This window comes from Hesperophylax consimilis, chromosome 19 (assembly GCF_061612785.1).
Source record: "Hesperophylax consimilis isolate HC1 chromosome 19, BYU_Hcon_1.0, whole genome shotgun sequence".
NCBI classification, from domain to species: domain Eukaryota; kingdom Metazoa; phylum Arthropoda; class Insecta; order Trichoptera; family Limnephilidae; genus Hesperophylax; species Hesperophylax consimilis.
In genome coordinates this window covers 8366205-8390467 of record NC_142854.1, presented here as the reverse complement: position 1 = coordinate 8390467, position 24263 = coordinate 8366205, and the positions used below count along the sequence as shown (strand labels likewise).

Genomic DNA, 24263 nt, shown 5'->3' with positions numbered 1-24263 from the left:
ACTCCAGCCATATTAATTAGTGTAATAGACATTTTATTTTTAAGCATTATCATGTAACTGGATTAGATCTATAATACCTAAGCTTCCCCTTTCTTATATTCTTAAAATATTCTTTCTTCCATTCATTCCTTCATTTAATTTTTATATTTTATTAGATTTAACAGCTAGAATTCAATTCAGGTTTTCTTTCATCTTTCCCCGGGGCGGCACTGAGAGTATCTACCACTTATAACTGTCTATACCCCACAGATCTATCCTGAAGAAGCACACTGTAAGGCTGTCTGAAACAATTTTGTCTCTAGAAGGTGACCATAAAATAACCCAACATTTCAAATGACAACAGACGGCATTTTGCTGGAACAATTATATTCATTAAATTAACCATGATGCCATTTCTCCCGAGGGGTAGGCTTTTTTCCACGATTGCGCCTCAGAGTTTCATCTCTACAGCATTCAGTCTACTTTCAAAACTAAATCCTTCTTCGGCCAATTCCTTGCCTCACTATCATGCACCAGGGTTGGTACAGCACTCCATTGTGGACCGCAAGCTTGGTGTCTTTGAACAATTTTTTAAGTAGAGTCAACTGCGTTCAGTCATCCATTAATGTAATTTCCTGCAGTTACCCTTCTTTCAATATCTTTAGATTTACTTAAGACCATAATCATGCTGTTAATTCTTAAGGCTATTTAAAATTACCTACATATTATCTCACATTTATACCTACTTCAACTTACAAAAGTCATTCATATACATTCCTTACAAATAATTATTGTTTATCCTTTCATTTTCCTTCACGCAAACTTTCCCTAACTGTAACATTTCTACATAATTTTTATATTGTATGTTAAGTAAGCGAATAATTATTGTATACACCAAAGTATTTGTCTAGACATTGTAGAGAGTGAAATTTTAGTGTTAACAAAATGCATTATTTTAAGATGTACTACAAATAATAGTTTTGTTTATTTGGTGCATTAGTGTTTATTTATGAAATGACTGTTCAATATTTATATTACTTACATTATAAATTATTATCATTGTTAGTTTTTTAGACTGTTTAGAAAAATATATTAATGAAATTATTGTTTGAATTGATGACGAAAACAGAAGATATTGCTTTTAAATTGTGAGGTCAATCCCACTTGGGTCGGTATGATTTTTTTTTAATATTTAGCAAGATTTTCAAAAAACATGACTTCTTTTGAAATTATTTGTAAACCGCAGTTAGTGATCCATATGCGAGTACAAATTGGCACAAAATTGTCCCCATTCCCCTGTCAGAACCCGGGTAACAATTACAGGTCTTTGAGTGTCTCACGCTGTATAATAAAACGTAGATATATATTCAGAATCAGTGTTTGTTGATCTACAAGAAAATATGTTTTTTCAGCCATAATATTTTTCACTCAAGTTCTTTATTCTTTCAAGAAAGGAATACAAACCCAATATTGTTAGATGATTCAATACAATATTGTATTTTGTATTCCTTTCTGGAAATAATAATTTATTGAGTAGTGATACGAATAAAATTTCTTCTTATTCTGTATGTTCACCCGCCAACAAACAATTCATCTTAATATTTTAAAGCCTAACATGCAATTTGAAAATAAATAATTAACGCCATCTGTGAACGCTAAGATTATAACTTGTGATTCGTTTAATCTTAAATGACTCCAGTTGTGCCAAAGCCGTTGGTTCTCGCCCACAGATAATAGTAACAAGCAAGATGGGCCATGAACTATTATTAGTATGAAACTGTGTGCACAAAACTGCCGCCAACACCGTTCACCCATACTACTGCAAATCGTTTCTACGCACGGTAGTGTCCTGTTTTTGTTTCCGCTTACATACCAAAAACATAACTTTTGTTGGCTCTGTCACTTTGACAGTCTGCGCAGTTTGGTGACAGTCGGCACACTTCCATGCCAAATCTTGCGTTTTTCTACTGTCTGTGATCTCACACATTCGAAGCTGGCAGTTATCTTTAGGTCATCAGTCAATCTCATTTATCTGCGGCCTGTGATTTTTTTCCCAGGAAGGTAGTAATTCTTCTGCCAGTTGTATGCCTCACTGCCATGCATTAGGATTGGTAACTAAATTCCATTGTGAGCCGCCAGTATCGCTTCTTTGTACAATGTTTTACTAATACTACCGCGTTCAGTCCTCCATCAATGAAATCATGACCTAGCAAGAAGTTTAACATACCTATACACATTATGAGCTAAATAAATTTTTGAGTCTCACTCAATGGCAAATCTTCTGTTTTCTAAATGAATTATCATTATTTAATGTTTGTTATTTATTGTTATATTTACATATTATTGATAACTTCCTTTAATTTCCCATTGATATTTTATATTTTGCATATTTTTAATGTTAGTAAAGATATTTGATTTTGTAACATTTTATTTAAAAAAAAATCTAAACCTAAAAAAATTACTATCAACATAAATGTTTTCATTTTAGTCGGATGTTTTGAAAACACTTTGTCGCAGGACACTTGCCTTAATATATACACAATATGCTTTGTGTTGCTTCGTGAAAACCAATCTGAAAGTACATGACACCGGTTTCTCGATTTCCCGATCAAATCATTCTGTTTCAGTTTGCAGAGTTTTACAGAAGTTCAAATGTAACCATGTCTTCTGATGGTCAATCAGTACCATTTTGTTTGTATTTTTTTTACATTTGAAAGATCCCTGTTAAGCCACGATAATAGGTCTGTTTCATCGTTTGAACAAATTCTAATCAGCAGAAAATCAAAACTGTCATGTTAAAAACTTGTCAGTTAATCTCAATTTATTAATCTTAATTTGAATTTGTGCAAAACACCCCAACCTGGAAATAGTACCACGCGTACCGTTGGTCGACCGACGACGTAGCGCTAACAAGTAGAACCGATGTTCAACACTACAGCTCTTCATTCATTCTCCTAGATTTATTTCTGTACGCGTCGCATTATTTCCAGCCATGACTTTGGAATCAGCTGCCCTCTCATAATGTAAGGAGCCATTTGTTATAACTTTAGGCCAGTCCACTAAGCATGCAACGTGGTACAAGTGCACTGACGTAAGTTTTTGAGATAATAGTTTGAGATGTTCAAGGACAAAAGCAATGTCATGATTTATTTTTGGGGTAACATATCGTGTTGCGCTTCCTCCTTCATTCGCCAGTGTTTCACATTGTCCACCATCCTTTAGACAGCACCAATCCATTAGACAAGTGTTCATCATCACATCATTACATCTGCCCTGATGATAGACACTGTAACGCTGTCCGAAACGTAAGCTGAAGGCGGAAGAAGCGCAACACGTCATAATAAGCCAAAAATAAATCACAATAATGATCTGAAGTTATTCTTACATGTGTTTTTATATATTTCATTTAATTATATTTTTTGCTGTCTAAAATGTTACCATGTATATCTAATACAATATTTACTCGAAATAAGTCCACGAATCGCCATGTTGTTCAAATCTATCGCGTAGGTCCAGTTTATAGATAATAGATAGAAAGGAGATGGGCCATACAGCATTATTAGTGTGAAACCACGCACACAAAAGTGTCGCCAGCTTCGTTCATTCATACCAATATGGTACTGCAAATCGCATCTATGCACATTTGCACCCCGCCATTTTTTCTTCCTTCACACCAAACGCATACTTTCATTGGATAGCTTTTTTGATAGTATGTGCAGTTTGGCCGTAGCTTGTCGACAACCAATTCCACGCCATATCTCCCCCTGTTTCTATTATCTATGATACTGTTACACCAAATAAGGCATTAAACTAAACAAAAACTGTTAAAATCCATTTAAACCTAACGTAAATTTTTTTTTACAAAAATACAATAACATATATTTTTTTACTTTTTTCAACAGATTAAATGTTTTTTTTCCCAAGTGCAACAATTTTGAAACCCATAGATTTAAATCTAAGTCATTTTAGCAATTTTTAAAAATTATCTTTGATTAATATATTTAAAAATCTTTCCTTACATTGCCAAAATTATATTTGAAGACTGAAATAAAATGAATGTGAAAAATTATTTTCAGGGATTACTGAATTATATTTTATTTTACATTAAATAAAAGTCGTTAAAAAATACTTCTATCTACCAGTCAAATAATAAATACAAGCAATAATTTATTTCAGATATTCGAAGTATAAAAAAAATGTAGGTGTCCGTCAAGAAGTCTAAAAATTTAATAAAATGGAACAAATATTTTTTCAATATTATGGCAACACTGATTTTAGAAAAATATATCGCAGGTTAAAATGCGAGGTTATGTGACGTACGAATCCATGGATCTAAAAGCCCTTTACGGAGTAACTTGAGAACGATTTGAAGCCGCAGGGTGACGGGGAAGTTGTATGAAAAATGCAAAAACCTATTTTAATAAAATCCTTTTTTAATGACGTATCCTATTCCCTGTCTCGTTAAACACCCCATAAAAATCGTAAGCCTTTATAACTACGTTAACAGCAAAAAAATAATAGTTCATTATGCACCACTTTGCATACAAATCAGTTCAAAAGTTAGTCATACAAAATGGGTGCCAGGCAATTTCCCCTCATCATGAATTTGGCTTCAATGCCATTCATACAAAATTGCACTCGTGCTCTGCACAGGGCTCTTTAGGTCCATGTCCGAATCTGACAGATTGACAATGGGACGAAAAATGACATAATTCTAATTTTCTTAACGTTCTCAGTATTGATTTTTTAATTGCTAAAAGTGCGATTACTTCAAATAGTTTTTTAAAACGTTGATGTGACCTCTAAAAATTGCTTATTTGATAATATAAGATACAATGTTTCTCCTTTCAGGAAATAGGTACCCATGTATCATTAATTTCTAAACACCGTATGATATTCATGTGAAATATACAGGGTGTCCGGGGGTAAAGTGGAGGCGATTCTACATGATGGTAGAAGTAGAAAATAACTATTTTTTTCCCACACTAAAATATTTTTTCATAGAAGAATACATATTTATTTTCCCATTTAAGCAATTCATCTTTTTAACCTAAAAACTACCTTAAAACGTTTGTATTTCGAAGAAAGTTATTTATCTTTTCTACTTCTAAAATGATGTAGAATCACCCCCTGAAGTTAGTGCACTTTACCCCCGGACACCTATAGTTACTAGTACCAATGTAATAAAAAAAGTTAAACATAATTTTTTTATTTCAGCTATTTTGGTGTTTCCATATAAAATCATTTAGACGATCGCAGCGCCCTCCATTTTTGTTTACAATTGAGGAGCGTTTTCACAAAGTTCTAAAATTTTAAAATTCTTATGCTCCATATATGTCTACGAAAGGGTTTAATTCAGAATTTAATATAAAGGGTTTTCCAATAATAGGTGTTATTTTGATATTCAATCGTAAAAGATCAATGGTTTCGTTACTTGTGTGCAGAGATGTGCTTTATTTCAAATAAATCCATTTCAAATGGAAATGCAAAATTCAAAATGGGTATTTTCCATTTTGCATTTTAAATGCTTTTCTAAAAACCATTTTGCATTTTGGATTTTAAATGCTTTTCTCAATGCATTTTCCATTTGAAATGCTTTTTGCAACGTTCTTCCTACTTTCTCCACTCATCTTTTTTTCATAAGCCCCAAATATCAGTCAGTCCTCAACCTCGCTATGAGAGATAATTTACATTTGTTAAGTTGCTCCCTGGTAGGAGCCCTGGCAATTGAGTGATAGCATTACAAAAAATACTGATTCAAATACTGAACATGGCCATGACGCTGTAATATTAAATGTTAGATAGCAGTTTCTATGTTTTTACGTTGTCAACAGTAGTCCCGCGCAAATTTTTTGTGGTTTCATAATCTGTAGTCGTGGTGTTTTTGGATTTACCATCATGTAATATGTTTGTTCTACATTGATGTCCATTATTAAATGACAAAATTGTTTAAAAATTCTATTATTATTTTAATTGTTTGACCTGAGAAACCATTTTGCATTTTCAATGCATTTTGAAAATAGGTATTTTGCATTTTGCATTTGAAATGCTTTTCTAAAAACCATTTTGCATTTTCAAATGGAAAAGTTTTGACCCATTTCCATTTTGCATTTCAAATGGTTTTGGGTACCCATTTTGCACATCTCTGCTTGTGTGGCACTTAGCGCCGTTTTGTTGAAAGTAAACGTTGTCCAGATCAATACCATCCAACTCCGGCCATAAAAAATCATCAATCATCTCTCGATAGCGCAATCCATTCACCGTAAATGTTGCTCCAGTCTCATTTTAGAAAAAGTAAGGTCCAATGACTCCGCCGGACCATAAACCGCACCAAACAGTCACACGTTGAGGATAGAGAAACTTTTCAACAATAACTCTTGGGTTATCCGAGCCCCAGATGCGACAATTTTGCTTGTTGACGAAGCCACCGAGGTGGAAATGGGCCTCGTCACTAAAAATGATTTGCATTTGATTCACTCAAGTGAATTTTAATAATTTCAATGCGTTGTTGACGCGTGTATCGTTCCATTTTTATTAATAACGTAGTTTTTACTTGTCAAATGTAAAAAATTACAGCTTCAAAAGTAACATCTACTGAAATACCGGGCTATTCAAAATAACACTTCTTATTGGAAAACCCTATACTTTGAAAAATGACAAATTGTTAAAATACTGTAAAACAGCTACCTACAGCTAAAAAATGATTTTAAATGTTCACAAATAAAAATTTTAAACATAATAAAGCAACGAAACCATTGATATTTTACGGGAAAAGTTTCTTTGAATATCAAAATAACACCTCTTATTGGAAAACCCTCTAGCTTTTATTTTACGTTCGGTAAAAGTTCTAATCAAGTTCTGTCATGATTTCAGTTTTGTGAAGCAACTAGCCAATAATGATATGTTAATAAAACTTTAATAGGACTTTCACAGAACTTGATGAATTGTTCAAATTCCGTGAAACAACCCGTCTATTTCGTTTTTGTGAAAACTTTTTTTTCAGTTATGTAGATATTTCTCTTTTGTAAAAATTCTCAATTTTTGGAATTATTTTAAAATAAAGATGGCGTTCCACAGATGATTTGAATTTTCTTAATATTAATCACGCTAGCATTTCATTGGATGTGCATGTAAAGATAATTATAATATATTGACCCCGAGAGATTATTCACTCAGTGTCGTTTTGTATAAATTTCTCTTTGTGAAAACGTTCCACAATTTCTTGTCAGACTTTATTTTTATAATATCAAGTGTAGCTGAAAAGTGAGATCTTTCGTAACTTTGCAATTTGAACGAGCTTTTATATTTTTTTTTATAATTCTGGCTATGTATGTAAATATTATATCTAATTAGCAAAAATGCGTAAGATTCTAAAAACTGTTAACGTCAAAAAAATTATTATGATTGAATTTAAAATGAATTAATTTATTATTTTGTTTTGTAGAAAAAAAAGTTTACTACTGCTTTTTAAATGTTTACAAATTTCCTCCTTTATGTAAATAAAATAATAATTCGTAATAATTTTTGTAACCCTTATTTTGTATTTTGTTGTACAGTATTCGATAGCTAAATAATATATATATATATATATGTATAAAAAATATACTTCAATAAAAGTTAGATCTTCATAAATATTGTTTTATTTTATTTATTTATTAGTCTTTCTTCGTTTCATTCCATTCTTCAAACATTCTTACAATCTCCATTCTTCCACACTCCGTTCGAATTCGATTGATCTTTGGGAGGTGCTTCGCCTTCGCCTTAAGTCTTCGAATTCCAAATTTATTAGTCGTTCTTCGTTTCATTCCATTCTTCACACATTCTTACATTGTCCATTCGTCCACACTCCGTTCGAATTCCATTAATCCTTGGGAAGTGCTTCGCCTTCCATTCCGAATTTCTATCGACTTATAACATATTTCTCTTGTACACTTTTAGTTTTAAATTCCTAAAAAAATATATGTTATTTTTTAAGATAATATCTATAGATTTGTTATGCCGAAACGTTAATTATATGAAATTCCCTTGATAGACAAAATTCCCTCGATAGAAAATAATTATAAACACGTTTTTTGTGTTATTTAATATGTTATAAGTATGAAAAAAATCACAGTTTATCTTTTAATGCAACTTAAGAGAGATTTTTGCTATAGTTTTTAATATTAGCCCGCTCCCTGTAACATTCGTATTTATATATCTCCCTTTCAAACCATCTTTGAATGATTACTACGGGGCCTTAAAAGAAAACTAGGGGAGACCGAGGGGTTTTGAAACAAAGGTGAGTTGAAACAGTACCGATTTCTCCAAACTTAAAACCGTTGGCGAATTGGCAACGTCGCTTTTCAACCGTTTACCTCCGCCTGCTGGCTCGTCAGTTCGCTTCGGTGCCGATAGTCGAGCGGTTGTGGAGTTGTGCGTGCCGTGTCTCAAAAGTAAGTTTTTAACGTTTTTTTACGATGCCTATATTTTGATAATGGTTTTGTATTTTGGTTTATGTTATATGTGTTTCGAAAGCTCATTAACTAACGATTTATTACATATGTTTGATACAATTGATTTTTGTGTATTTGCTTCTTGATTGTGGATTAAATAAAAAATGGGAGGTTTTTTCGTACTGAGGAGATTTGAAACAGACTGTTTCAACTCTCCTCGTTTTCAATTTTATTTGTTTATTATTTTACGGGCACAAAATAAAATGTTTTTTTGTTGATTTAATTTGTTTCAGAATTCCTACTTTTTATAAAAGAAAGACTGACAGAGGTATGACGAGTCTCGAAATATATGATCTCGCAGCAGAAGAAGTAACTTTGCGACAGAAAAGTCTCCGTGACGAGGCTTCGAGTTACAACCTGAACGATACCTCCCTCTACAGGTATATTAAAAAAAAACTGCTTATGAAGCTAAAGAAATGGTGACTGCTCCAACGGTTGGATATCCCGAAAAGACCGTTTTTTAAATCTTCAATTTACCGGCTACTCCTCCTCAAATCAGCTACGAAACAGAAGACGTACCCAAGTCTGCAGAAAACTCTGATAAGAATTCACCTGATCTGGCGATATCTGAAATAATGCTTAATACTATCACGATGCCTTCAACCACTGAAGGTATAATACCTGTAGCATCTACATCACGAGATACTTCAGTTACTGTGACAACAATTCCATTCTCACCTGAAACTCTTAAACCCTTGCCAAAAGCTCCACCAAGGAAAGGAAATCAAACAAACAGACGCAAAGTGAAATCCGCTGTCTTAACCGACACTCCCGTAAAGGATGAACTAGCTGCAATCGAAGCAGCTAGAACGGCTAAGAAAAAGGTGAAAAAACCTAGCTTTAAAGAAACAGAAACAACAAAAAGATCAAAACCAGGCACTCAAATTAAAAAGGTCAAGAAACGAAGAGGAAACGAAGACAGTGCAGAAGAAGAAGAATCCCTTTGCTTTTGTTGTTTAGAGCCATATTCAAATAGCAGAGCCAAAGAAAAGTGGGTACAATATCTGGAATGCAGCAACTGGGCTCATGAAGCTTGCACTAATGGGGAACTTTCTTATGTTTGCCACAACTGCTTTTCAGACTGACGTTTTTTATTTTCATAATACTTTTATTTCTGTTAGTTTGTTTTGTACTTGAAAAGTTTAATTTTTATTAATAGGAATGAGGAACTTTCTTATGTTTGCCACAACTGCTTTTCAGATTGACGTTTTTTATTTTCATAATATTTTTATTTTTCTCAGTTTGTTTTGTACCTACTTGAAAAGTTTAATTTTAATAAATACCTTTAAATTATATCATCATTTTTTATTTTACATCCCTTAATACTTCTCAAAAATCATATGTTTCAACTCTCCTCGACCCCTGTTTCATCTTACCTCGGTATGAGGGGAGTTGAAACAAGTTGACTTGTTACAGTTAAGTCGATTTTTAACCATAATATTTAACGCTTACAATTTCTTTATGTTAGTCATTCGCAAGTGTAAAGAATGACCTATCGATTGGTACTAATATCATAAGATTTCTGTCTATAGTATTTGGTGTATGAAACAAAATGTGAAAATTGTTTCAACTCCCCTCGGTCTCCCCTACTTTGTTTGGTCAAAATTAATTCGTTTAGAAAGAGTCTTGAAATCTCTAGCTTAGCCGGGTAAAAGTACTTGTCTATTATCTTATATGTTTATATAAAGACGAGTGTCTGTGGCGGGCGGCGTGGATTTGATTTTTACAAAAAACTACAGTTTTAGAGATTCATGAAGTTTTGCATACTTGACCTTCAAATCAAGGGGAAGGTCCGCTGTATATATGATATTAAAAAAAAAAAACTATTTTCTTACTTCTTAATCCAACATTTTGAAACTTCTTAACCCTCCGTCAGGCGCACCTATGGGCGAACCAAAATCGGGCCCACTCGGCCTGAGAGGCCACCCGTATATTTTGAGCCCCCATCTTACACTATTTCAATTCTAATACAAAATACTTGTCGGGTAGTCTTTACTAGGATCTATAGAAAGGAATTAAACCAAATATAACACAGATTAACCAGTTTATTAAACATTACCAACCATAAACTAAAATAATCAAACTAAACAATTTTTCGAAAACAGTGTTCAAAATAATTGGTCAAACCGAGCTCCATAAAAGTAATAAAAGTTTTAAAGTAATAAAAATTTAAAGGTAAGGTAGGTGGTAGTCTCTATTGACTGCAGCCGTAGCCAGATACGGACGATGAGGTTCCTAAATCAGCAGCCGAAAAACAAGTGGAGTAAACAGATCGGTTGATGACAACCTAAACTGATAAATCCTAATTCAAACACGCATATTCCACACTTTCGCCTTTTGGGAGGTGTTGTAGGGGATGTGGGTTTTTTTTCTCGTGAGGGAAAAACCCTTTCAAGCGAATTTTCAACTGAATCGGCATTCCACTTGTATTCAGACTTCGCCGAGCTAGTTAAAGGCCAGGGTCCAATACAGCACTTATTTCCCAAGATACTGATAAATTTCATACAGAACAGGCATAATTGAGTATAATAAACAACTGCACATAAAAATATCCTTAAAAAACTCAAAATTCAAAACCTTCAAAATTGTGACGCAATCGGGCGCAGGCGGCCTGTGAAGCCAGGGAAGGTGTAAGTGAGCTGCGTAAAGACCGACGACTGACTAAAGACGGGCACCGTGTGAGGTTTCTAAAGTTAGGCGAGTAAAATGAGGGAAGAGGCGGGGGGCCGCCTTTGAGAATTGGAGGGTAAAAATGTCTTTCGCTGGCCTCTGAGGCCGGCTGCGCCCGACGGAGGGTTAATAATATACGTATATGATAACGACGGCCTCCGTGGTCGAGGGGTAAGGCTCTAGACTAGCAAGCTAGATGTTGCGAGTTCAAATCCCGACGTGCGCAAGTAAATTTTGTTAGATTAATTTGTGTTATTTTACTCATTAAAAATAACATATAGTACATTTGCGGAACGTTTCAGAATGAAAGATACTCTCAGTATAGCTCTGGTGTTAAGACCACCAATCAGAAACCAACGTGGCTTGAAATGGCAGTGACCAGATCTGAGCACCCAGGTGGGAGTCGCTACCTATCCACAGCGACCAGTCGACAGGGGGCGTGGCCAACATATCCGAGCTGTTCCGAGTAAATTGTTGCCCACTGCCAGTGATGCCAACGAAGGCGATTTATCGCCATTTAGGCTACTCAGAAAATCTAAAAGGCGACTGGTCGCCTAATAGGCTACTTCAGAGACAAGTTATTTAAATCAGCCAAATCACAAATAATAGTTAAAAAAAAGAAAACATAACAAAAACCTCTTGAACTTACTTTTTAAACAATTCAGGGGTATTTTTGATGTATTTGGTATAATATTTTTTGCGATTGGAAAAATGTGAGGAATTTTTCGAAATAGAATTCCGTAGCTATCCCCCCTCCCCCATGGATTACGAACAAATTGTTTGGGGAATCACATATGATGTTTTTGGCTGTGCGGAATTTTTTTTCAGCGAAGTTCTGTAACAATCCCCCTCCCATGGATTTCAAATATTTTGTGGGGAGCACTCATTTTGATTTTTTTTGTGGGGAATTATGTTTTACAGAAATTCTCTAACAACCCCCCTCCCCATGGATTTCGAAAATAAAAGGAGGAATCAAGCTCACGTAGAATATTTGTGGGGAATATGTGGGCAGAATTTATGCGAGTTCATTAGAATTACTTCAACTGAAATTCGGCTACATTGGGCTACTTAATGTTTGAAAAACGGCGACATTAGGCCAAGATCCGTTGGCAACACTGGCAAAATCAGTGAAACGCGGTGGGCGGTAAACGAAACTTCGAAACGTCAGAAATCGTCAGAAATGGCGGAAATGGCGTCTTCGAGTGTCGGTTTAGACCGTCTTTTAGAAGTTTCGTTAAATAATTTCAAAAAGAATTCAGAGACGGGTGTTATCAGTGGATACATTGATAATGAAGTAAATTATGAAGCATTTTTGTGTTCTGTGAACGCGTTGGGGCACTCTTTTTCAACGAGAGACAGTATGAAAAAGAAGTTGGGAGGTAAGTTCTAAACCTTAGGGCCTAGGTCTAGGGTAGGCCTTCCCATTTCTTCAGTTCATAAGCAGCTGCTGATATTTACGAGTTATTCGAAATTAACATTTCCAATCTTTCAGATGCAGTATACACGTTCTGCCCGCCTACAGTGGAGTTCTTTGGGATGCCATTTAAATTCGGTATGAATGTGTACATGGAGTGCGCCCAAGGCCCCCGACCACACCGCCGAAATAACAGCACGGAGAGAGTTGAGTTGGTATGTTAATACACCCTAGAACCAGATCAGCTAGGCCTACTCCCCCTCGTCTTTCAATAGTAGCATTGACAGAGCACCGAGGACTCGGTGGTCCGACCAAGATTAAGGTCTATAACCCCAAAATGATCACCGTATCGTCGGTGATGTGTTTAAAATAAAAATAAAAGCGATGGGCATAGGTAAGCTAGGACTAGATTACAACAGGGGCCTTCCAAATATGGCAGTTGGAGCTCCGTCTCATTTAGATTAACACGACAATCACACCAATCACAATTCATCTTTGTGTGTTAAAAAGTGTGCCGTGGCTCGTAACACTTCCTCATGTCGTGTTAGTCTAAAGAAGACCGTGCTCAAAGTGCCAAATTAATTAAAGCCCCTGCAGCTATATCTCATTTCACAATTTTAATTCATATCACACTGGATTATAACCACACTTGTAATTTTATACTAATGTCAACATTGCATAGGCCCTAACAACTTTTGTAAAAGTTAATCATCTGCGTCAAATAAGTTAACCATGGGCAATTTATTTGTCGCCCAAATAATAGGTGTCTTATACGTATAAGCCTATTAGACCCTATACCTTGAATTGTTCTTTCAGGCTGATCACCCAAACCATAAGAAGAAGAGGTTCCGAGTTTTGGACTCCAAGAAGCCTGGTTGTCCCGCAACGATGAGTGTGAAACAAATAGCATATTTTCCAGAATTTCCTGTTCCACCTCAAATTGCAGAAAGAGCAAAAACGAAGGTATGATAGTTTCTTTTCTCTGCTTATCCCTACATGGGCAATCACCTTATAACATTATTTTAATGTTTTCACTATAGTTAGATGCAGTGTTGTGTCAGATACAAGTATCTTACAATATATCTTACAAGTATTTTACAATGTATCTTGTATCTATATCTGGCTACAAATTGTATCTGTATCTAGATATATATACTTTTTAAAAGTATCTCACAGATACTCAGATACATTTCTTCTTTTTTGGGGGAAAACTTATATATTATCGAAAACAGCGATTACTTTAATTTCTTAATGACGGTAGACATAAACGCTTGTGATTATTTTTTACATATTTACACTTGCTTGTTTTATTCGTTGCCCAAAAAGATATTGGCAAATTGGCCTGCAAGCGGTGATAACATAAATGCATTAGGGGTCCTCGCGAGTACCCGGGTAGCATATTACTACCCGGGTACCAGACGCCCCTTGGATAAATAAAAAAATATGTGAACTATGTGCAACCAACTTGATTAGGGTTCTGATGGAAAATTAAAAAAAAACCAGATGAAATTATTCATTAATTTTATTTTATTTTTTTATTTTTTAAATTCATTTTTTTAATTTTTTTTTTTTATATAGGTTGGTACCCGGGTACTCGGTTACTCGAGTAAGGACCCCTAAAATGCATGTATATAAACTGCTATAAAATATACACTAGATGGACAAAGGTACCCACTAGCTGAATCTGTGAGAAAACTTTAAAATTAACTAGAGAAAATCGGTAAAGAAGTTCACAACGAAAATAAAGTATCTGAAAGTATCTGAGGTTTCAGATACTAGTAAAAATGTATCTAGATACAGATACAGTTATAGAAATATAGCTAGATACAGATACACAAAAATGTATCTAGATACATGTACATATCTAGATACTACACAACACTGGTTAGATGCAAGGTTATACAAATACCGTTTTGGACAACACACATTTTTTTAGAAGGAAATGTGGTGGGAACATGTGGGAATACGCAACTTCCCATCGCTTACTTATACACATACTTACTGTAAGGCCAATGGTAGATGTCAGCACAGTACCAGGGCCTCAACACTGCAAAATAGAAGGTGTGAAGCATACTTCCCTGTGCCCTTAAAAGGAAAATCAAATATTTTTTGTTGTAAATATTATTTTATATTTTTTACTGCCTACCAAACCAATAATTACTGTTTTTGTAGGGTTCTGTTATTTTTATTTATGGTAAAACATTGAGGCTTGTTTTCAGATTCTGAAACAAGTGAAGGCAGCCCTTCAATCCACCACCCCACCTAAATGTGTGCTACGTTATTACGTCTCGGCAACCGGAGAAGCGAGTCACAACCACAGCACAGACGCGGCCAAGATGACCCAACAAATTCATCCTGACCTGATACAGGAGATCAACAGGCTTGTTGAAGCTGGAGTTTCCTCAGTACAAGATGTGTCTCTATTGTTGGAGCAATTTGTTAAAGATAAATTTCAGGGTGGGGCAGAACCTGATCGGCTCAATTCAGGGTTTTTTCCGTCGCCAAAAACGGTGTACAATCACCTATCCAAGGCGTCATATAGATTGAAAAAATCTATTATTGACCAAGAGGCTTTGTCAATTCAAGTAGAACAATCGAAGCAGGAAAGCTCCAGTAACTTTATCTTCCGACCGTACAATGATGATAAATCAGCAACAGATGACATTCAAACAAATTACATTTTGTTTTGTGTGAATGACAGCGATAGTGATGGTGACGGCAACGTTGTGGTAGAGAAAGATGTACAACATACCGCGACCGATAATGAAGCTGAAGTGGATGATAGTATGGCCGGTAATGACAGGAAGAATAGAGAAATGAACAGAGTATTAAGAGAACAGTTGAAAAAACTTATTGACCTAACGTACATCAACTGTGCATCGTTGGATCACCTGAAACAAACAAGTGCCTCAATTGACCAGTTGACAAAAGATTTGGAGAAGACCGTTCCAACATTAGGAGGTCTTCCATTGGAAACTAAACTTGTTGAGGCTAAACCTGCTGGAAGTAAAACATCAAGAGATAAGAATTGCCCAAAGGTTAATTTTAAGGAATTGCCTTCACGGAAAAGGAAGCAGAAGGGTATTTGGAAATACCAGGGTCGATCCGGGACGAATGCCAGTATGTGGAAGAAAGCTTCTCTTGGGCCTAATGTTGTGTATGAGCATTCCTCAAATGTTGACAACGAACAGTTGTCAAATTGAAGGTATTGTAATATTCCGGTTTGTTAACTACGTTAGACATTATGTTCATACCGCCAAACAACTCGGTCTTGGCACACACTTCTTGCCTCATTCACATTCATACATCATCTCATACATACTCTTCTATTATTCTGACTCTTGACATGGCCCGACTCGAGTATCTGATTCACTTGATCGTATAATATAGCCACTGTGAGTGATGTCGCATAAGTAACCTTGGTGTTGGGTACGTAGATGCTTGCTTTATCTTTCATGATTTCAAAGGGGTTATTACCATAGTGTTTATATTTCCTGTGTGGTGTTATGTATTATAATTACATAATAGCCGTGATGTAGCATAACGCATAAGCTACGTTGGTGTTGGGTACGTAATGCTTGATTTATCTGTCATGTTTTTATTTATTTATTTAACGCCCAGAGGGCTTTTACATGTTTGGTAGTATAATTTTAATTTGACAGATACTTTGAAACATAAAAAATAAGAATAAAATTACATTTGATAAAAGCTATGCAACAAGTCATACAAACACAAGAAACAAAAACAGAAAATTACAGCTATTTTTAGGTTTACATGATGTGTTTAGGAGTATTGTTGAAATAAATGTTTTAAATGATCAACAAAACTTGCCAAGTTGGTATTGAATATGTCAACATCACCCAAGTAATGATTTCCCATGGTGTGAAGTCAAAGATATTAGAAGAACGAGATGTGCTATGCGCAGTTCGTACTGAGTGGAATTGTTTTGCCGAGTGTCGCCGGTTTTGTTCACCAATACTACTGCACACCTTCGCTTGCGCTAAGGTATCCGCACTAATACATAGAACAGATTTCTGTGCGTACACATCCCGATACCGTTCAAAGTCCCCTAATTAGGTAGTACTCCGGCTACGGTCCGGCGGCCAACATAGCATATCTCGTTCTTCTAATATCTTTGTGTGAAGTCGTTGTATCGGAGAGTGGGCAATGTAGTTACGCTTATGTATGCTGCTGTAGAATATTGTATTTTGTTGTGTTGTTACTGTGGGTGTATGTATGTTTATAAGTTGCAGGAGTTCACAAGAGTCGAATTTAGAGTTAAGTATTTTGAATAAGAATGTTAAATCGTTTATTTTACGTCTGTCTTCTAATGTATGTATTTTTAGAGTATTTAATAAGAAATTGTATTTTAAGTCTTCGACAGGGATATTTAATTTAAAATTTATAAAACGTAGAATTTTATTTTGTATTCGCTCATGTTGTTAATGTGAATTTTGTAAGATGGAGACCAAACTACTGAGTTATATTCAATTAGACTTCTTACTAGAGATATGTATATGTAATAGTTTAATGGCTTGTAAAGAATTAAAGTTTTTAGTTGTTCTTAATACGAAGCCTAGTGTTTTCATACCTTTGTTCACAATTTGATGGACATGATTGGTGAAACTTAGTTTTTCGTCCAACATAATTCCAAGATCTCTCATTTCTGTGACTCTTTCTAAAGCTATGTTATTGATGGAATATTCGAATAAAACAGGATTTTTGTTTCTGAAGAAAGTCAATGTTTTGCACTTTACTACATTTAAAAATAAATTATTTTGAACGCACCAATCTCTAAACTTACTAATATTTGACTGTAGTATATGGCAATGATTTATATCAGTTATTTTCTTGTATAGTTTGATGTCATCTGCAAAGAGCAATACCTCGACATCGTTGAAGCAATTGGTTATATCATTGATGAAAATGAGGAACAAAACCGGGCCAAGGTGACTACCTTGCGGTAGGCCACTGGTAGCCCGGAAAGCTTTCGACATCCAAGATTTTATTTTAACGAACAGTTTACGATTTGACAAATAGCTACTAAACCATTTTAGCATGTTATCCCTTATTCCTAGAGCAAATAGTTTTTGGATTAGTAGTTTATGGGATACTTTGTCGAATGCCTTCGAGAAGTCTGTATATATACAGTCGACTTGTTTATTTTCTGCAAATGATTGTATAATGAAGATTTGAAATACCGGTAAGTTAGTTGCGGTGGATCTTCCTATGATAAAACCGTGCTGTTTTTGATTATAATTAGTTTTATTAATTTGGGATAGATTTTATCAAGGACCAATGATTCAAAAAGCTTTGGCAATAATGACTGTATACAAATGGGGCGATAATTAGCTATGTCAGTATCGTCTCCTTTTTTGTAGATCGGTGTAATGAAGCTAGATTTCCAGCGGTCTGGAAAATGTCCAAGGGACAAGAGACGGTTAAATAGTAATGTGATTGGTTTAGATAATGTATTAGAGCATTTTTTGAGGAATATTGGTGGAATGTTGTCTGGGCCAGCGGATTTGTCAGTGTCTAAGGAAAGTAATTTTTGTTTGCAACACTTTTGTGTGATTTGGCAGTTTGTTAAGTTTGTGGTCATATTAAATTTGTATTCGGGTATTTTATCATCTGGAGTGTCTTCATCATATACATTTTTGAAGAAGTCCGAAAAAAGGTTTACAATATCCTGTGTATTGTTTACACTGATTCCATTCATTTGCATTATTGGCGGGTAGTCTGTGTTTTCATTGTTCATTTTTTTAAGAAATTTCTTAAGGTTTTTGGATTTAAAGACAGTGTCCTCGACAGAGGTTATGTACATTTTGTAACATTGTTTGGAAAAATCTTTACATTTTTCCTAGTTTCGCTAAAAATTATATAATCATTTATGGATTTACTTTGTTTGAATTTTTTGTGTTGACTCTTTTTTTGCTGAAGAGAGGCTGTAAGCTCTGATGAAAACCAAACCGGGTAGGTATGTAAAAAGGTACATAGGATTCAATAGTATTAGAAAAATATAAATAAAGTTTATCTAACGATTCATCAACGCTTTCATCGGATAAAAAAGACCAGTCTGTATTTGAGAGATGGCAGTTAATTGAGTCGAAGTCGGCTCGTTTAAAGTTTAGGACTCTCTGTGAAGGTTTCCTTTCATTATCACATGTCATATTTAATTTAATGTATAGGGGAGGATGATGATTATCTATAGGTAGAAGTGGATCATTGAGAGTTCAACAGACATTTTAGGATAGTTTGATAAAGCTTAGTCTAATAAGCGATTGTTACTGTTATATATAAAATTATGTTGATGAAAGTTTAGAAGGTTTACCATGTCCAAAATTTCACTTGCACGATCGTTTTCATTTTCGTTTATGATGAGACCACAGTTATTTGCTTTCCATATTAAGTTTGGTAAGTTATAATCCCCAAGAATAACAATTTTCGAGTGAGGATATTTTGATGAAATTGTTTCGATGTCTTCACAGTGGTTTCTATATGACTGAGGGTCAGAAAGTGGTGGTAGATAGGCCGTTCCAAATATAATTTTCTCGAGAGGAGTCGTTATTTGCACAAAAAGATGTTCAATGTTATTGTGTTTCGTGGTTAATTTTCTTGCTGACAACTTCTGTTTTATTGCAATTAAAACTCCTCCACCTCTTGACTTGGAACTTGATCTGACGTTTCTGTCGCAACGAAATACTTTGTAGTTAGTAAGACCGAGTTCAGTCGATTTAATTTCCGAGTTTAGCCAGGTTTCCGTAAGTATAATGATGTCATGATGATGAGAAGGTAGAGCTGCTTGTAGGTCTTCGAGTTTTGATCGAAGTCCGCGGATGTTTTGATAATAGATTTTTATAGTTCTGGTTCGGTTAGGTGGGATTGCTTGAATATTTTCGTAACTTCCTAGTTTTTTTGGTCGTTTTGGCACGATTCGGGGGGTGGAGTTAATGTATTTTATGGTGACATCTTCACCATTTTCTTTCCTTTTCTCCAGCTGAACCCTCAGATCGCTTAGAAATTTTTGTTACGGCGGTGTTGAGTCGGCGTAAATTCTGACATTGTTCTTGAGAAGACTTCCTTTGCTTAGAATATTTCTCTTGTATTGAATTTTGTAGTTCAATTTTTATTGGTCTAGGCTTGTCATTTAATAATTTTCCAACCCTATAAAATTTAGAAATATTTTCATTTGCTGAATTGTCGATTACACCGATTATACTGGTGATTAGCTTCTGTCGTCTTAATGCTTTCGGGCACATTGCAAATAATAATATTTTTAGATTGCATTCGTTGTTCATTCATTTCCGAAATTGCCTCGCAAATACTAAAGTTACTTTGAGAAGGATTTGCTCTAATATCCTTGTATGCACGCAGTTCACCTTCTAAATTAGCAGTTTTGGATGCTACAGCTGAAGAGATGGTACTTATGGCACTTCAAATTTCACATGCAATTGGGGAAATTTTAGAGATTTGATCCTTATTAAATTTGTTGACTGGATCAAAAAGTACCTTATTTAAGGCATTGATAGCTATTTCTGCTTTGGAGATGAAATTTTGCACATTCATTGTGAAACGTTTAAAAATTCACTATTCACTGCTTATCACTGTTGGGAGTCGATGATTTGTTATTGCTTTTGTTGACACAGTACACAAGCACTTCCAATGCTAAATACTGCTATGTTAGTAAATAAGTGCTGCTTGTTAATATTCGATTATATTTATGTGTAATAATTCACTGTAAATAGTTTAAATGTTTCATTTTGACAGGAGTAGATCAAAATATGTTTGTACTGTCAAATATTGTATGAGTTGAGTATTGTTGTTTTAAAAGGGGTTTGTTTCCTCAATGTTTATATTTCCTTTGTGTGGTGTAATGTATTATTTTCCATTAATAAAATAATACCAAATATCAAATATGTATCAATGAATTGCCCAACTTCCTTCATTGCTCACTTATCCTTCAACATGCTATATGGCATCCATATTTTTACATAGACTCCAAATAATGCTAGTTTTACTTTCCCATAGGTGTATGTCCTGTTTTGTAATGTAAAAAAGATTAGATGCTTTGAGTATATAGGCCTAGTATCTGTACATTTGAACATAGGGCCTACCACAAGTCTTTCATTGTCCAAAAGTTAATTATATTAAACAGTCTTTATTAAGTCTTTGGAATCGACTTTATGATATTGGCCCTATAGTAATGCAATCTAACCAAATGAAATCAAGGTGCAAGAATCGTATGAAACGAAAGATGAAAATTAGCTATCGGCTGCTCGGCAATATTTGGAAATGCTCGGCCGTGACGTCACAAAAAAAATCTGAGCGGAGAACCAATTTCAAATAAAGCGCTGAAACACTTCAGTTCGGGGTTTGCTCGGAACCCTAGGCTACGCCCCCTGTCGACTGGTCGCTGTGGATATAGCATCTCCCGCACCCAGGTAGTTCCCCACCTTCCTCTTCCCCATATCCTTCCCCTCCCCAGTACCTTCGGCCTTATAATTTATCTCAATTGGGGATGCCATAGTCTCACTGGCTCCAGACGGTTGGGAGCAGTTTCAAATTGAAAAAAAATATTAAAAAACTTCCTGATGAAATTTTGCACACAAAATTAGAGGAAAATTACTGTCTCTCCACATCTGTTTTCGAAAAACTCTACGTAAAGCACGTGCAACGCCGGGGACTTCATCTACTCTATCTATCTATTTATATAGATAGATAGAGTAAAAATGTTAAAAAACGTCACATAATAAATAGACATAGACTAATCACACACTATATGTGTCTTCCATTATTCTAATTATTGCTCATACACAATTGAAACATACACAACAGCTCAAGTTTGACTCTATCATAAGATTGTAACGATTAAACATCACAAATTAATACATTAATGAGATATAATAGACATAGACAAATCACACACTTACTTTCACATATTTTTTGGTTCCTTGGAACGGGCAATTTGCCTAGTTAGGAATCAATAATTTCGACCTGATAAGGTACAATAATCTATAATCACTAAAAATATTTTAATTATATCTTGTATCATAGTGTGTAAATCTAAAGGAATAAATAAATAAAATAAATATAATTAAGAGTGTCTGGCGGGCGGCATTTGATTTTAATATAAATCTACAGTCTTATTCCGATGTTTGTATACATAACTTTCAATACAAGAAGAAAGTCACTGTCAACATTAGATATCGAAAAATTCTGCTTAGCCTGAGATACGCCGGGGACTTAAACATTAATGAGTAAAAGTAAATTGAAAATAATCAATATATCAAATATAACAAAAAACGCATTTTTTGTGTTGAAATAACGTAAGTAATTACACTGGTCTAATAATAGCTTAACTGTAAACATTTAACACATACTTGAAACAAGCAAAAACAGAACAATTAACTAACATAGCCACATACTTCAAGGTGTCGTGTATGTTGTACAAGTATTCAGGTAACTGTACCATTTCTTCGAGTAATTCGGTAGTCACATATGCAGAGTTGTTTTTTATAGAAGAAATTCAAAAGTTGTCAAGGAAGCAGTCCACAATTGAATTTTAATTCCAACCTTGACGTACGGTAGTATGGAAAGTGAGGCATGAAGCTGGCAGACAAAAACAGACGGAATGTAGTAGGAATGAGATCCCTGAGACGTATGTGTGCTAACAGCCATGTACAAATTACGAAAGATAAAACAATGATGACTTAAGGCAAAGCTTAATGCCAAATCACTATTTTGATTAATCTTTATAACGAATTGGTGTACATTATGAATACAAAAAATATGCATTAGATACATTGAAGGTTTTCCTATCGCTTCGCTAGAGTAGAATACAAATAAATAAATAAATTACTCAATAAAAAATATAAATGCAAACTACTAAAAAAAATATTTTTTCAATATAAATGTATGAACTCATAAAGGAAACAACTTAAAAAAAATATATACTACTATAGCTAAGATTATCTGTGACAGTTTCACTTGATTAAATTTTTTGCTTTCTTCTAAAATTATTTTCAAAATAAATAAAAACAAGTTTTTTGCTTGAAATCCAACGTTTCTAAGCGATTTTAATGACTATTACCTTCAGTATAACTACTAAGAATATACACATTTTTGGCCTGTAGCTTCCTCTTAAGGAAATGACGATTTGAATGAGTGAATGGCCCGAGGAAGTTGTGTCAGAAAATATTTTGTGAAATAACACAAATATTTGTTCACCACGTCGGGATTTGTAGATAAATTTTATGATTCAATTACAATTAAATAATGTATTATTTGCATCATTTTTCTGTTTCAAATTTAAATGATGGCTAGATCCCTTGTTTCTTATCTAATAGATTGTCCTTTTATACATCATAACTTATTCAGCATCGTGTCAGAGTAATATTATTTCTAGACAGCTTACATCACGTCATGTACGTCTAAATGAGCGCGCGACACAAGAAAACGAAGACAGGCGAAGTTATCGAAAAGTTCGTTGGCATTACGTTGTTAGAGATTCAACTCTTTGGGAATCAGTGCTGAAAAAAAAACATGAAAAATAAACTTGAATGTTTTTTTACAGAAAATTAAGATCTATTATATTGAACTCATATTCCCTTCATAATTTTAAATGTTTTTACCTAAAAATCCCAATGATACGGTTTGCAATGGTAAAAAATTTCACGGAATTTCGGAATGCTTTGAAGGTATTTTAAATGCGGAATATATTTCTTATTTTTGATGTTGTCGTTAAGGCGATGCCATACGTAGTAATGCAAAATCATGTGTTTTTGGTTAGAAAATTTGGTCGCCTAGAAATGTTTCAGATGCTTTAATTAAATACTGTGAGTAGAATACATCTTGGTCTTTGAAATAATCGAGTATTTTTTAGATAAGTCTTTTTATAAGCCCAGAAAAAATAATGTGTAGGCCTATGAAAACTGCTTTAAAGTTCAAAATCTCCTACTTACGAACCCATTTTCGGTTATGATTTTATTGTATAATGTGGCAAATTAAGTTTTTTATCAAATCATAAAAAAATAATTAAATATTTATGCCTGAAAATCCAAAAAAGAAAATAAAAGGCACTTTTTGGCCATGTTTTTTTCTTGCATAAATCAAAACAGGCGGATGGTGTTAAGCGGGAATATAAACCTTATCGCAATCTACGTAAGGGTTGTTATTGATAGCGGCTCAATTTAAAATATTACACGACGTAGTGCATCACCTTAAAAATACAATTTTAGAAAATTTATAACTTTCAGATTTTTGTATTTGAAATAAACAGGACATTTTGACTCGACACGCCCATAATTTTGAAAGAATTTGATATTGTACGAGGAATTTCTTGTGTGTGGGGAATTATTAAGAATACTGTCATTTCACTTTGTGAGCCGTATATATAAACTTTCAACGAAAAAATCCCGTCATTTTGTAATCAAATTTTTTTTAGGAATTTATCCACGAAATATTTTAGTCCAACTGAGAAGAAAATTTATTTCTCTTTCTAAAGACGAATAAATCACATATCTTCCGCATTACATAATTGCAACATTATGTAACATTACGTGATCTATACCAGCACTTTGTTACAAAATATAGTAGTATTTTTTATTAGAGCTAAAATTTTTTTTTTACAAAACAAGGTTTTTAATATGCTGACGTAGCACAGTGGTTCCGTGCACCTGACCGACAAACAGAAGGTGCGGGTTCAATTC

The 24263-nt window shown here is 34.3% G+C and overlaps 1 protein-coding gene across 2 annotated transcripts; it reads left to right on the top strand.

The window, feature by feature from the left end:
• Nucleotides 1-12333: 12333 nt before the first annotated feature.
• On the top strand, nt 12334-16984 carry LOC149414758 (uncharacterized). Of its 2 annotated transcripts, none has more exons than XM_089643229.1 (4): nt 12334-12520; nt 12634-12761; nt 13372-13518; nt 14775-16984. In XM_089643229.1, exons 1-4 carry the CDS (start codon nt 12502-12504, stop codon nt 15756-15758), a joined length of 1278 nt encoding a protein of 425 aa, XP_089499355.1. In that variant the 5' UTR covers nt 12334-12501; the 3' UTR covers nt 15759-16984. The 2 variants fall into 2 exon arrangements, with proteins under 2 accessions (XP_089499355.1, XP_089499353.1); XM_089643227.1 differs by having other exon boundaries at nt 12634-12770.
• Nucleotides 16985-24263: the final 7279 nt, after the last annotated feature.